Source organism: Mixophyes fleayi, chromosome 4 (assembly GCF_038048845.1).
Source record: "Mixophyes fleayi isolate aMixFle1 chromosome 4, aMixFle1.hap1, whole genome shotgun sequence".
Classification (NCBI taxonomy): Eukaryota; Metazoa; Chordata; class Amphibia; order Anura; family Limnodynastidae; genus Mixophyes; species Mixophyes fleayi.
This window is the reverse complement of record NC_134405.1, coordinates 250,070,128-250,086,368: the sequence shown is the minus strand read 5'-3', so window position 1 is coordinate 250,086,368 and position 16,241 is coordinate 250,070,128. Positions and strand designations below refer to the sequence as shown.

Genomic DNA, 16,241 nt, shown 5'->3' with positions numbered 1-16,241 from the left:
CTCAATAATTGATGAAGGGATTGGATCAATAAGTTATTCCTATGGCCAGTACCTCACAAAAAGCATGCTCCCAGATCTAGAGTCACTCCCCCACACCATTAGCATGTAAAGGGAGGATAAAGGAATCACTTCTAGTTATTCAACACCACTGACCACTGAATGCTTTGGAATAAGTTTTAGCTTCAGATAAAAACAGTTTAAAATGACTATGATCCAATTCAGTGAAGTTGGTTCAAGACAGTTCTAGACCGAATTCTAGTCACTAGGAAACACAATCCTTTACATATGCCACACTCCGCTCCCTGGGTATCTCTACCCGAGGCTCTAAACAGTGACTGTCACTTTAATTTCTGTTCCTAGTGCAGACTATTAGTCATGGTCTGCACCTGTGTTTACTACACCTGTGTGCTGGTCAGTTCTACCATTGGTCAGTCTCCCTTTATAAGGTCTCTCCTTCCATTCTCGCATTGCTGGTTCTTCAATTCATATCTGTTACTCTGATGTCTCTGTTGGGATGCATACCCGTGGAAACTGTGCTTTATTACTGCTGCATGGCTAGACTTCCTTGATCTCTGCATACTTGTTCCACTGCTCGTGGTAAACGCAATGATCTACACCTGTTACCTACTGAGCCTGCATTGCTGACTACTGTTACCTGGTCCACAATCTGTGGTAAGCTGCTATTCATCACTGCTGTGTGTTCATCGTTGCTGTATGTTGGGCTTCCTCGATCTCTACATACTTGTTCCACTGCTCGTGGTAAACGCTATGATCTACACTTGTTACCTACTCGGCCTGCATTGCTCAATATTGTTACCTGTTCCACAATCCGTGGTAAGCTGCTATTCACCGCTGCTGTATGTTCATCGTTGCTGTATGTTGGACTGTCGCAATCTCTGTATACCTGTCCTACTGCTTGAGGTAAACACTATGATCCTCATCGATTATCTACTTGGCCTGCATTGTTGACTACCGTTATCAGCTCCACAATCCATGACAAATTGTGGCTGAGTGTCTGGATTTTGTTGATTCCTGTGCCTCAATTCTACTACTAATGGAGTCTCTGGTTATTGCATGTGCAGCTTGTATTAATGAATGTTGCTGACAGTTACTATTCTTGCATGTCCTCGTGATCATCATTTGCAAATTACCCAAGTCTTCATTGAACTCTTCTTAATGTTTTATAATAAATGGTAATCTTCGTTATCACCATTTGATGTCTATATTATATCATTCTTCTGCTATGTAACTTGTTCTCAAGCTGTCACAGTGGGAACTTTTCAGGAGGGCTGCGACCTGCAAGGTGGGAGCCGCAGAAGCCCATATTCCCTTGCGGCAATTCCTGGTGAACACCTCCCATTTTGTTAGACTCTGCGCCTCCAGGGAAGTTTAGACAATACTCATCGAGACAGCAGGATCTCACTCAATTATTTGTGAGCTAACCTGACAACATACAACAGGAGGTATCACAGGTTGTCAGTATGTAAATATCTGAATGTTCTATCTAATATACGTAATGGTAATTACTGCTAGCAGAGGGTAGGTAAGTGCACAGAGCAGTTGTAATGAGTAACTTAGGGGGCTATTAAAGTGCCATGGCAAGGTATAAAAGACAGTTGTGAGGGTTAAAGATGAGATAAATTAATTGAGTTAAAAAAGACTATTGAAAATTTAGTCAGGGAAACTTATTTTGGCTCTTTGTGGAACTAAAATATCAAGTGATGACAGAGGCAAGCAAGACACGTATAAACTAAGTCTTTGATATTACAGGAAGCTTTTAGTACATTAATATTTCAGATTTGATCACATCTGTTTTCTACAGTGACACAACAGCAAGCAGAGCGTTGATATATTCCCACATAACCTTGTATCACAGGCATGTTGTGCACGGTCTGCCTATCTCCTTGCTGAATCCAGTATTCAGACTGAAGTATCTGAAAGCCAGCAAGCTGTATTGAGCTCAAAGTGTGACTGTGACAAGTTCACAATATTCGTGAAAATATATTCGGGAGCAGACTGTAAAACTGAGGATTCTTTTCCCTTTATTGTTCTTTAAATATTAAATGGATACTATAAAAATGGAAAATAAAACATTTATTATAGTGAAATACTATTTATAATTTCATTATTTAATATCAAAACTGGAAAATAATATTTAACTCAAACTTTGCTATAAAAAAATATACTCAACAAAATAGTCTTTAGATTTAAAGTTAGGACAGTGTAGATTTTTCGGAAATTGAAACCAGAATTCTAAAACCATGTGTGATTTCTATGTTTGGTATAGCAATTTATAGTTAAGTCTAGGTTACATATTTGTTTCAGTTACGATATCAAATAATGCCGGAAAAAAAATTACAAATATTATTGTTTCAGTTTCTTGATATATCTCCTTTAGGAATGACATAAACAAAAAATGCCTGTGACTGGATAACTTTTATAAATAACTTATGGTATAAATTTATTTAAAGGAAATAGTGAATTGCGCTTATTTATATAGTTGCAAATGCACTTATTTTTGATATTGTGTGTATGTTGGTAAAAGAGAAATCTTTATTTCTGAGACCAGGGTGTAACAGATTCTGGATACTTCTACTACTAATCTTGATTAGCGCTGGCTTACCCGAGGTGCGGAGTCTAACGATCTCCCCGGTGTTCACTAAGAACCGCCGCAAGGCAGGGTGGGCTTCGCTGCCAGGAGTCGCAGGTCGCGGTCCTCAGGTTCGCCCCAAGATATAGTACAGCGGAGTGGAGCGGAGGTAGCGGAGTCAGACAAGCCGGTTCGGTACACAGGAATGGAGTCAGAAGGCAACTCGGAGTCAACAAGCTAGGTTCGGTACACGGGTCACAAGAACAGAAGAATGGTCAGCAAGCTGGGTCGGTACACAGGGATAGGAGAGCCGGGGTAGTCAAACAGGCAGAGATCAGCACACAGGAAGACACAGGAGACTGGAAGACACAGCAATCCACGAAGTACAGGAGCCAGGAACAGGTAAGTGTTGCTCTGACACTCAGTGAGGTTTTTATGCTGACGGGGATTCAAAATCCCCGCCTCTGGGTTGCGGTCATGTGACCGCCGAACCCGGAAGTGCGGCATCCGGACGGAGCGGCGGGGATCAGGTAAGTCCGTTACACAGGGGAAGAAACATGTTTGTTTTAACTTTGCTAGAGGAAATTAATTATTTCTGATGTATATATCTGATACAATAAGCCTTTGTTTAGAAAGTCTTTTGTGTATCTTGGTGTAAGGAAATGCCTTGTTTGGGGTTTTGCAACTTTTCTTGGGGAATTATTTTTTTGGGGAGGAAATGTGTATTCTGCAACTGTTGGAAGAAAGCACCCATGCTAATCTCATATTAATTAGACCTTTTGATGTGAGTGTCCAATACCCCTTAAGGGAAAGAAAGGGGTAATTAGACTTGCTGTCAGTGTTAGGCTGTCGTTTTGATAACTAACTTGCAGAATAGATGACAGAGGTCTTCACCTTTAGCAGCCGCCTTTCCCGTAGAGCTTTATGTGCTCACAGGTACTCAGATGCCCCCAGGACTTAACTCTTAACTTAGTGCAAGTTTGTTATACAATACCGCAGCGGCAGGCCAGAGGAGGCTGAGTAGATGGTAGCGGATGGTAAGACATTAGCTATGGTCAGGGGTCACAAGCGAGGTTGAATGGTCAGATACACGTCAAGGGTCACAGGCAAAACAGCGGAGTCCAAGATACAGGCCAAAGGGTCAGGGTCACAGACAAGCAGGCAGGGTCCAAGGTACAGCCAGGGGTTCACAACAGCAGATCAGATAGTAAACCGGCAGAGTATCCACAGGGACAACAGGAATTGGACAGGGCAGGTGAGCAACAGAGAAACTCCACGCTATAACTGGCAGGGAGGCTATGCTCTCCCTGCCTTAAATACTGGACCTAGCCTATCAGGGCTCTGCCCTGAAACAATCCACAGGAGCTGGTTAATTAAATGGTGGGTTCATTAATCAGCCCACAGGCTAAACTGTCTTCAGCGCCCGGCTGCCCTGTGTTGCCAGGGCATGCTTAATAGAACCCTCGGCGTCTGGCCATTGCCCTGACAAAGGTCGGGGCCGAAAACCTGGAAGTGACGTTCCGGTCGTCATGGAGACAACTGGGACGCCGGGGAGAGGCAGAGAGACTCCTAACAGTCAGATGTCCACTGTGTCTAAAAGAAGCAGGAAATCACAGCAAGGTTTTAGGATATCACAGATAAGTGTAAATATTGTTAGCTTTGCATTGCGTGTAAACCCATGTTTGGGTAAACAAATTGCATCCTGATTTTAAAAATAGCCTATGAGGCTGTGTCTAAAACTGTATAAAAAGAGAGCCCTTGTACACCAAAATGTATCATTCTGATGTTTCATCTCACCTGACCACTGATACCTTTAATCAGTGGAACTGCCCTTGTCAGGACACTTGAGCGAAATAAAAATCATTCTCTGCTTCAAGACCCTGCTTGACAACTTCTTCAATATTGCTGTAATCCCGTAACCTACAGATTAGACCCTAAATCTAATCCGTCCTCTGTCTGTTCTGAAGTTTGGACCCAGCTCCTAGTACCACTGCTCTGACGCAACCCAGCAGCTCTGGCCAGTGTGATAGGCCGGGGGGGATCCATTTACAGCACCCTGATCCATAGTAAGCGGTCAGGGGTACCAGCCCAAGTGTACCAGCACAGGAATACACCAGCAGCGAAGGTACCCAGAAGGAACGTGATTCTGGATACCATTAAGGAGTCCAGTGGTGGCGGCAGGTTCCTTCTACTGCGGCAGGAGGGGTGTATTCGGGAAAAAATGAAAGGGGACATGGCAAAGTAAGCCCAGCATTAACAGACAGGGAGGCATAGGCGGTCCATCCCGTCACAATGCCTCATACACAGTAAAACTAGTAAAAGAAACAAAATCAAAGCATTTTTGGACAACACGGTGTCTTAATGGCTATCACTTCTGACTCACAACGATGGGATCATGGATTAGATTCCCAAGCAAGGCCTTATCTGTGAGGAGTATGTACTCCCCATGTTTACGTGGGTTTCCTCTGAGTGCTCTGGTTATCTCCCACACTCCAAAAACATACTGGTAGGTTAATGGGCGGCTGCTATTAAAATTGACCTTAGTCTGTGTGTCTGTCTGGGTATGTATGATAGGGAACTGTAAGATCCAATGGGTCAGGGAATGATGCGAGTGAGTTCTCTGTAGAGCGCTGTGGAATTAGTGGCGCTATATAAATAAGATGATGATGATTTTTGCGGCCTAACTGCAATGCTGCTGCAGTGACAAAAACTGCCACCGAGACTACCTTAGTCGAACTTTTATCTGGCTGTGAAAAAAGAATCCCCAAAACTGAATTGCATTTAGTAAAAACCGACAACCAGAAGTCTCACCCCCCCTATCCTTGCTTCAATCTCTCCTAAATGCTGTTGCAAGACTGAACTTCACTTTCTAAAAGCTTGTCATCCAATTCACCTCTGCCATTCCCTACAATGGCTCCCCATATCCTGCATAATTTACTTTAAACTGATTACTAACATAGTACGCCTCAAGTCTTCCAGCCTCTTACACCTCTAACCTCCTCTCCATTCACGCTTTCACATGCCCTCTTAGATCTGTCCAACATATCCTCACACTCCCACCTACTAGACTTCTCCCGTGCTATCATTTACGAGACTCCTTTCCATGCTGGATCACTCTTCTTCCAACCCACAAAGCTTCAATCACTTCCTCAAAACTCATCTCTTTATCATGGTCTACCCTACTTACCTGATCCCTCCCACACTGAGCATTGCTTGTTGTCTTTCCAAGCTCCACTCTAATTGTACTTCCTCCTACTGTCTCCTCTTTGCCCCTCCCCTCTAGATCAGGGGTCAGCAACCTTTTTCTATCAGTGGCAAAAATCCTGTGCCAATTGTACATGTGTGTGTGTGTGTGTGTGTGTGTGTGTGTGTGTTGATGAGTGCTGTTATACAGTGGTATGCCATACACCACTTCATTTACTGCTTTGATCAAATTCCATTCACTTACATAATCCACACTGCCACTTATAAATTTCCACTTCGATCACTGTGTATATATTTATGTAACATTTAATTATTTCTTATGTTTTAACGCTAATATTATTATATTAATAATAATAATGGGACCAACAAATAAACGTTCATGTTATAGATGTGCCCCCAGTCATATTCTACCACTTCGTTATGCCCCCAGTCATATTGTGGCTCATACTTACCTTAGATGCCGCTCTTCAGTTCTACAGGAGCTGCTTCACTTAAGCAGCCGAAGATGACAGAAACGGAGCTGCTGGCTGCGTTTCGGCCATCTCCGGCTGTTTTAGTTTGACAGGAGCAGAGCTCGGCGTACCAGACAGATGTGGTCCGCGTGCCAGATGTGGCATGGGTGCCAGGGGTTGCGGACCTCTGCTCTAGATTTTTCTAAGTAAAAACTAGGCCTTCTTGACCTTTGTGTTCTCCCACCTAATATGTCATTATACATTAATGTATATTGCCATTTTTTGTGCACTCTGTTCACCACAATTTTGTGGTGCCTAAATAAACAATAATCATTTGCAGGTACAATTCATTAGAAAAACACAAAAAGTAAAATGTAATATATAATGGTCACCTTCAGTGCTATATGTGCTAGCAAGTTATAAAAGACAATAGTAAAGTTGGAGACTCTTAATAACAGTAAGTAATTACTGTCGTATCATCCTTTTTAGATCAAAATTGAATACACGCTCACGTGATAATAAATATAATTTATTAAAGGTACAACATGTCTGAGGGGCCTCCTGTACTTGCAGCAGCTGATATGACAGTGGTTAAACACTAAACAGTTTTTTGAGAAGCAGAATAGATGTTAAACTCCAAAAGAAAATGAATTGTTGTGGACACAGGAAGTCTGCCCCCATGTCCCTTATTCCAGTGGATAAACATCTGATGATAATGTGTACACTCCCTAAAGTGCCATAAATGAAGAACATCTTTTCTATATGGAACAGGATCCAAGATGCAAGAGCCAGTCTTCATTAGGGGCAAAATGAGTTCTTTAAAATAACTGTAGGAATGTAATGCTGAATTGTTTAATAAATGTATAAATCGCAAGAAACAACTGCTGGGTATGTAATATGTGTAATTTATAAAGATGTTAAGTCACCATCAGAAAAAAAACAAAAAACTTCAAAATCAACATTAACAGATATGATACCTTATACAATACACAGGCTTTTCCTAACTAAACATGTTTTCAAGTGCCACTGAAACAATTATTATTTACACGATATTATACACATTATCACTTGTGTATTAATTACACAGCATTACATGTTTACAAAAATTACCAAGGATTTTTGTAAATGTGGAAAGGTACACGTGTAATAGAGGGAATAAAAAACTATTTTTCATGATGAACCTCAGAGTTCAGTATTTAATATGGCTGCCAGAACTCTGGCATATGTACTATTCAGAGGTACTTGATCATTTTGAATATGTTTAATAATTTAATTAGTAGTTAAAGGGGAAGAAAACAGGTTTTGACATGTGAAAAAATGCTTATCGCTGAAAGGTTGTGCAGATCTTCCTCAATGGGCTCGTCACTGTGAAGTTATTCTGCTGCACATTCCTGTAAAGCAGACTGGCTCCAGCAGTCACCAATAAGTGAGGGCAGTGTCCTTGCACGGCCAAGTGTACATGTGGCTGCTAGAATGGAAAGAGCCTCTTCTTTAGGATATACAGTACAGTTGCCAAAAACAAGGCGAGCGCTAGGAAAATTAGCAGTTTGTCTGTCAGTTCACGACGGTTATATTTGGTAATGAGTTTGCGCCCGAGCTGAATGGTACCAGACATGGATTTGAATTCTTCATTGGCCTCCTGAATGGTTCTGGATGAGGTGGCTGTGAAGAGACAATAAGGAATATATGAATGTAATTTTTGTATTGCAAGATACAGAACCCGCTTATGTACACACCTCAACATCCCCATTTCTTCAGGAGAAGTGTATGTTTGTATTTTTAGTACTTGGGCAAAAGGGTTTTTTTAATCCCCTATATTATGTGAGGTGGCAAATACAATTTGTGCCATTAGACAGCCATGGGATGTTTATACCATTGCCAATAAGATTTAATAAGGGGAATGACAACCAGAGCTATGCCACAGTCCCTGTCTACACAGAGCCTTCCCAGCACACACTGGGTGAGTCCAGGAGGAACTTCGCTGGCATTCTATGTTACCATCTAAGCCATTTAATATGACGTCCTTGTGGTTTTGATCTGAGTCTGAGACAAAAGAGTCCACAAATAGTTTTTGCCCCTGTCAAGGGGTGCACGTGTAACTGAAGTCTGTTCCCCATTCTGGACATATGGTGTGCTACTGGGATGCATGATTCACTCAGTCTTTTAAATGTTGCCAACACCCAAAGTCTGGTTGTGTGCCCATGTCAAATGCCCTTGAACCATCAACCTAGCTCTTCCCACTCTGTGAGTGCCATAAGCTCATACCTATAGTGTGCATGGTAACTTCACTTTGCTGCACTTGTTGGGCCATCATGCGGCTGACACTCATCAGGCTCTCCGTGATGCTATTTGTGGACTGGGCTAGGTTTTCTTTTGTCACTTTTCTGTTAGAGAGATAAGAAGAAAAATAAGATATTTCCAACTAGTAAAATATAGTTTTGGGAAAGCTCTGGATTTACTGATCACTTTCACGTTTCCCTGTGCAAAAAAACTTTGGAAAGACTTTTGTTTTATGATCTGAACAGTTCCTCAATAACTACTTATTACCCTGATTTGGAACTAGTTAGCATCATCCCTCCATCGAGAGGGGTATCCAGGCTTATTTAATCAGCAACAATCTTACACTGTGAGAAACTGGTCATATTACAGTTTCATAACCTTATGTGTGTAAACTTTGTTATGAAGTTGCTGTATTTTAGCTTGTAGCTTAGATAAGTTATGTTGTTGTATTTCATTCACAACTTTGTTTTTATGTGATGCAAATGCATTGATAATAAAATTGCAACACTACATATCTGTATAATATAGACATATGGTACAATTTTCTAGTCCGCATATTCAGTATTTATTATTTACAATTCTGCGCCAGATCATTTCCTTTCCAGTGAGCACTGGCTTTCACATTGATAGTTTCCTATTAATCCAAATCTTACAAAGGTTTTTTCTGATGATGAAATTGCTAACAGCGTAGCCCACATAAGGGCCCTTACACAGTGGCATTTAAACGTTGAGCCTGAAGTGCATCTTTAAGCAAGTGCAAAGCATTAAGCTGTATTCAAAAACAAAACCCATTCTATACCATGTCAATAACCATTTGCAGTTATACGTGTGTCTGCATGTTAATGTTATAATGCCTTTCAAAATGTGCCACAAGGTTGCCTGCATTATCAGCATGTAAAAGAAAAAAACATACCTCAGCCTTGTAGAATCACCTCCTTCAAGCAGCTCATCCTTTTCAGAGTTATCTATGGCCAGCTTACAGGAAAGATTTGCCTTTCTCCACACCGTCTGATTACTGAAATAAATGTGTCATTTCAATGATTAAACACAAGAAGGATGCTTGAAGGATGTGAACGTTTGGTTTGCTAATCTGTTTGCATTTGAGATTAAATTACATTTGCCTTGTCTCCCTAAATGTAGGCAGTATGATTCTTATGTGACATGTTCTGGGGTTGTATATTCGGTTACAATGTCTTTGTCATTGTATGTCAACTATCACACATCATATGTCTGCCTTTACCTGCCGCGGCCACTTGTCCACCTGTAACTCCCTCCCTCCCCTCATTAACGGTCAGTGCACTCCTACTGCACCTACACCGTCTCCATTGCAGAATGTTAAATGCTGCTTCATATATACATCAGCAGCAGAAGCTATTAGTGGCATAAGATGTTAATAGCACAAAGATCCCCATTATCAATTTAACTTTTGTTGAGCTACAAGCAACTATGCCGGCATGTCCACTGGCACAAGCAGGCGGATGGGGTTGCTAGCCAGGCCCCTGTTCTTCTTGGGCCCGGCCACGAGTGCCACTACTGCAACTGCTTTCGCTACATCACTATTAAAGCTCCAACACCACTAGTCTGCCTTTCACATTCATGTCCTTTTCAACCTCATCCGCCTTAGGCTCTCAAACTTGTCCACATTTCCCTCCTCTCACATCACATCACCTTTCCCAAATTACTTTCCCCCCATTCCTATAACTTTGTTTCACCACCACTTATTCTCTTTTCTCTAGTAATTTTCCAAATCTAGGCTTATGTTAGCAGCGACCGTAAACCGATTCCTGGGATACCCTGGTGCCTGTAAATGATGAAAGACTTTAAAAGTTTGAATGTAAAAACCAATGTCAGTTGTAAGCTGACTGGACATTGTGCATGTTTGCATCCAAACGTCTCCCGGATTTTAGCTCTAGAGAAGCTTTTATTATAGGCACCAGCAGGGGTATCTCCCCAAACATGGGCGTCCTACAGTCATATTTGTCAACCTTTTACATCATCTCTGCGGAAGATCCGGAGAGGAGATCCTGCTGCCGAGTGCAGGGCCGCGCAAATCGCTTCATTAAGCCACGCCTTCTCCCACTTCACTAGGGAAGGGGGCAGGATGGCTGGGAGAACAGCTAGAAATTCAGGACGCTCCCGGACATTCCTGGGATAATAGGCAACTATGCCTATAGTTTTACTAGTTGGAGAGAGGGATGTCAAGTGGGAAATATTCCTTTAGGAATTTTTAGCAAATAGCTTTACAAACTGGGAGATATCAGGTGAAAATGACACAATGTATTGTTGGAACTTTTCGTACAAGATAATATAAGCTAATTTCAACACTTAGGTTAGCTTGCTGGTGTTGGGAACCTTACTTCTTTAATATCAAATAAAAAACAATGTAATGAGTACTTAAAGTAAACTAGAGGACCTAAGTATAATACACACCTGAGCATCTGCTTCTTGTGACACTCCATCTCCTTCAACAAAGCTACCTTGTCAGACTCCTTATCCTGTTCTTTGGCCATCTGATCCAGATCCTTCCAGGAAAAGCATAACAAACCCATCAAAGTCACAGTTCGCCAGCAAAGAGCTGCTAGAACTCAAAACCATTAGTCTGAGCTATTAACAAAAAACGGGCTTCTGCTCTTAGCCTATGACATGAAATGTGCAACCTTTATATTTATCATTATAAACATTTATTTACATCTTACCTGTATTCTCAGTCTCAGGAGACGGAACTTGTCCTTTACTTGCGCGTTGAAATCATTAAGTGTGCCTATTGGGCCTGGGCATTCCCGGATATCCTATAAATATCAGTAAAGATGAACTACTCACAAATCAGACACATCACATAATAAACCCTTGTGATTACATGTTCTACAAATTTGCCATATACCCTCCCCTAACCAAAACATAAATGCAAACAATGTGTAGCATTACAAGCACTTGCCTAGGATATCAGTACTCCAAACATATATTGAAATGCTGTCATCCTATCAAATGGAGAGCCCCAGAAATACATTTAAATATTGTTTTAGTAACCTGTATGTTTTTATGGAGATACACATGCACAGTTTTTCCATGTCTAAATATGCAATACAGTGTAACACTGGTTTACCCAATAATCAGAGTGTACTTTTTTATTTATCAGTGAGTGGCTAAATCTCCATTCCGCTAGGGGAAGCTGACACATCCTAGCACAGGGCAAGCATGATTTTAAAATTGCACTGTACACACTTCTTTTCATTCTCTCTCTCGCTAAATCCTGCTGCTTCCAGCTGCGCAACATTGCACGCATCCGGCCCTTCCTCTCCCAAGATGCCACCAAATGTCTTATTCACTCTCTGATCATCTCCCGCTTGGACTACTGCAACCTTCTCCTCACTGGCCTCCCCCACTCTCATCTCGCTCCCCTTCGTTCTGTTCTAAACTCAGCCGCTAGGCTTATCTTCCTTTCTCGCCGCTCCTCTTCTGTCTCCCCTCTCTACCAAGCCCTTCACTGGCTCCCCTTCCCCTACAGAATCCTGTTCAAGCTCCTCACTCTCACATACAAAGCCCTCGTCAACTCCACTGCTGCCTACATCTCAAACCTCATCTCTATTCCCGCTCCATCCCGCCCTCTCCGATCTGCCAATGACCACCGCCTCTCCTCCCACGCGCGAATCCAAAACTTCTCCCGCGCTGCCCCCCTCCACTGGAACAAGCTCCCTCCCTCCATCAGAACATCCCCTACTCTGTCCAGGTTCAAATGGGCTCTAAAAACCCACCTCTTTCTCCAAGCCTTCCAGTCTCCCACTTAACTTCCTACCTTTTTCTGCCTCTTCCCTCTCCTGAATCTGCATCCAGTCCCCCTTCTCTCCCTCCCACCCCTGTGTCTCTCTGTCTGTCTACCCCGCCCCTTAGATTGTACGCTCCCTTGAGCAGGGCCTTCTCTCCTTCTGTTTCCTACACCTTTAACTCTGCTCTCCAGCTACCTTTCCCCCCACCCCTCTGGGGGTCTCCCCGTCATCCGCGCCCTACCTCTCGGGCTCCGGCGCCTGCTCCCTCTCTCTAGCTGCACTTTGAGCTTACTGAGTTACTGTGCTCATTGTTTACTGTACCGTGCTGTCCCACCTTGTATTGTACTTGTTTGTCCCTGTACGGCGCTACGGACACTAAGTGGCGCCTTATAAATAAAAATTAATAATAATAATAATAATAATAATAATAATCTTATTATATTACATATTAGCTAGCTACCTATCTTTTCAAGTATTTACTATTCATTATTCAAACCAAATAGACTTATGGCATTGCCGTTTTACATCTAGCTTAAATCATCAAAGCATTCTGGATGAGAATTAGTAGCCTAAATGCTAATACATACTTGAGTATATTGCAGTTTGCACACCAGGTGACAGGAGGGTGAAGAGTGAACCAATTGTAAACGGATGTGCAGTGTGCTGGCATTATCCATGTTAATAAACTAGTTTCACCGCATTTGTCCCATTATCTATTACATGGCAGACACTACAGATGATGAGGTACCTTAGGGCCCTGTTCACTCTCTTCTCACAATGGAGTTTCTTTCATTAATACATTTTATCTGACAAGCTAAAAAGACAGTTGTGTACACTTTGCCAATCGCAATCCCATGACACCCTATTAAAATATACAGGTTAAATGACCTCTAATAAGGCCACCAACTACTACACAAGTAGCATTTCTTTAATTAACAATACATAATTCTGCGAGCCACTCAAAAGTGTTGCTTTGTCACAGGGACGGATCTAGAAAACTGTTGTACCCCGGGCGATTTAGGCCCCGCCCCCTTTCTGACACCTAAGGCTTCCGGCTGCTGCACACTATGTGCAGGTCCGCTTGCAGTGACAGGCAGGGACAGTGTGCCGTCCGGCATCTCTGATTGAGTTTAAAACCAGAGCAGCCGGGCAGCACACTGTCCCTGCCTGTCATTGCCGAACGGACCTGCACATACTGTGCAGCCGTCGGCAGCAAGTCTCTGCTAGGGGGGGGGGGGGGGGGGGGGCGATTGCCCCGATCGCCCCCCCCCCCCTGGATCCGCCACTGATTTGTCACTAGTAACATACACTACACATAAATATGACCAAGCACTTAGCATTATAAAGTGGATGCAACTACAAAAAGACTCTCCAATTGAACTGCATCCTTAATACTTTTGTGAACATAGACCCAACATACTAAAACTTCTGTGTGTCACCTAATAACAAAAATACCATAGAGAACAAATATCTGAATATCACACAAACATACAGGGAGAAATGTATATGGGGGTACTTATTTGTTAAAGTTATTTATATAGCACCTACATATTCTGTAGTGCTTACAGAAAATATTTTGAATCACTCACATCAGTCCCTGATCCAATGGAGCTTACAATCTATATTCCCTACTACATGGACACACACACTAAGGCTATTTTTTGCCAGAAACCAATTAACCTAGCAGTACAAAAAGTTGCTTAGATGAAGCGTTGGAGACTATCAATTTCACATCTTAACTCTCCCCTGCCGGCAACTGTATGCCTGCGTTTCATTGAGCTTTCCACTGATCCAGGAAGATGCCAGCACACAGCAAAGGGCAAGTGGCATTCAAAGCTTGAAGCAAGAACTCCATATACCATCCCATACCAATAACTTTATTTAACATATCATCTCTACAACACAATTTAAGCACCCAACATTACCAGATCCTGTTAGCAGGTGCATGGGCCTTGTATTGTTTGCATCTGTATTAAACTAGCAGTGTGTCTTTGGAGTGTGGAAGGATACTGAAGCACCCAAAGAAAACACACGTAAACATGGGGAGAACATACAGACGCCACAAAGGATAGTGCCCTGCTTGTAATCTAATCCATGACCTCAGCTCTCGAGACAATGTTATCCACTGTGCTGCATCATCAGGGGCAGGCAGTGTTATATGCCATTAAATCATTACGCAGTGCTTGGTCTAAAGTATGCTAAATGTCACAAATCAGTGTTTTAGCATGGCACACAGAATTTATTAAATGTGCATTCAGAAGGTCTTATTTTGCTGTTAACACCATAAATCCACAAACAAAATCCATAAACATGGAAATAATTGTTTCTTTCAATGTGTTCTAATATTTATATATGCATTTAAAATATTAGAATGTGGCACAACCCATTTCTCATATGTTACTACATGCTACCAGAACAATAAAAGTTGTATAAATAGAACCACAAAGCATGGGAAACTAATGGTAAATTAATAAAAAAAAATGTATTACTGAAACAAGTTTAAAGTGTGTTAGCTCATATCTTTTACCTATTTGCCAGAATATGAACGAGCTACACATGTAGTCTCCCACAAAATGTCCAATTCCTGCAAGGTTGTTTCTTTTTTTTACTTCCACCCTGTCGTTTGAATAATGAAACAGTGTCCAACCAAGCTATTTGCAATTTATTATACTGGTAGCAGGATGCCCATGGAGCACTAGCCACACACTGACTGTACTTATGATCATGGCCATATTATGCGTGTAAGTTAAGCAGGTCTGACTGACATACACAAGAAAAGGAATCGTGGAATGACGTGTGCCGTGTCAAGTATATAACACCCTCTTGTCAATAGAGGGGACAGTCCAGGTGCCGCCTCTGTACCTGAATCAGGGCTTTGATCTCCAGATCATATTTGACAATTTCCTGATGACAGATTTCTACGTGGACATCCCGGGCAGCCGCCATCATTGTTGTGTCTATCTGCTACGGAATACGAAGTGGAACATAATTAACACTTTTTTTACTCTTTATAGCCATTGACTCTATCGCCACCTGCTGTGCAAATTGCAGAATGCACAATCGTACTATGAGATTTATATTAACAATTTCTATCCTAAAGCACTTTAATATTGAAACATGCTACAACTTTTGCACGATGCTTACTAATTATAATTAGGATGTAGAAGTAAATATAGTAAACAACTGCCTTAAGCAAGGCTTACACTCTGATAGTATGTATGTGCTGGATACACACTAGTGTTTTCAGCCAATTATCAGGCCAACCACCTGACCATTGGGCCAAAATCACATTAGTGTGTATACTTAAATGATAAGTGATAGTCATTCCAAAGTACTGATTATCATTTTATTTGATTGTTCAGCAGAATTATAAATCTCCTTCCAATGTCTTTCCAATCCTGCAGTGGCTAGGAGCAGACCGGCCTGGGGGGCATCTGCTCCCATAATATGTTACCTTGGGCTGGGTCACTTGCATTTTTTCCATTGCAAATAGGCTGTTGAGTCAAGTCTTGCCCCTCATGCTAACATTTGCCAGCCCTCCCCTGGCAGTGGGTATGCACTCACAATCAGGATCTCCATAGAATTTACAGTGTCATGATCTTTTCAGCCAACGGTTATGACAGTGGAAGAGCATAAATCTGAAGGTAAATCTTTTGAAACATGTAGTGTGTACACATGATGCCGATTGTCACATTTATTTACTTTCAGTCGTTAGTACAATCGTTGTAGATAAAACATTGTTCAGAAAATTCTGTAGTGTGTATCCAGCCTAACTGAAATAGAAATTATTGTAAAAAGTTACTTTTGGCCATAAACATTTCTCCCAAACATCACAATGGCAATATTGACTAGAAAAATTATGTTATTAACAGGATACACCTTTTCCAGACCAGTAAAGTTACTGTTGCCTCCTAAGAGAAGAATGGAAATAATTATAGCTCATAAATCAGA

General features: G+C 41.8%; 1 protein-coding gene across 1 annotated transcript; it reads right to left on the bottom strand.

The window, feature by feature from the left end:
• Positions 1–6,759: 6,759 nt before the first annotated feature.
• Positions 6,760–15,274, bottom strand: BNIP1 (BCL2 interacting protein 1). Its single transcript, XM_075209634.1, has 6 exons — positions 15,153–15,274; positions 11,223–11,315; positions 10,957–11,048; positions 9,440–9,541; positions 8,512–8,630; positions 6,760–7,908 (listed from the first exon to the last, which is right to left on the bottom strand). The coding sequence occupies exons 1-6, from the start codon at positions 15,237–15,239 to the stop codon at positions 7,715–7,717; spliced, it is 687 nt and encodes a 228-aa protein (XP_075065735.1). The 5' UTR covers positions 15,240–15,274; the 3' UTR covers positions 6,760–7,714.
• Positions 15,275–16,241: the final 967 nt, after the last annotated feature.

Coding starts and splice junctions, on each gene's coding strand:
- BNIP1 (XM_075209634.1), bottom strand. CDS start 15,239: ATGATGGCGGCTGCCCGGGATGTCCACGTAGAAATCTGTCATCAGGAA. Junction 11,316..15,152: donor AGATCAAAGCCCTGATTCAG/GTACAGAGGCGG, acceptor TGATATTTATAG/GATATCCGGGAATGCCCAGG. Junction 8,631..9,439: donor GGTGATTCTACAAGGCTGAG/GTATGTTTTTTT, acceptor TCTCTCTAACAG/AAAAGTGACAAAAGAAAACC.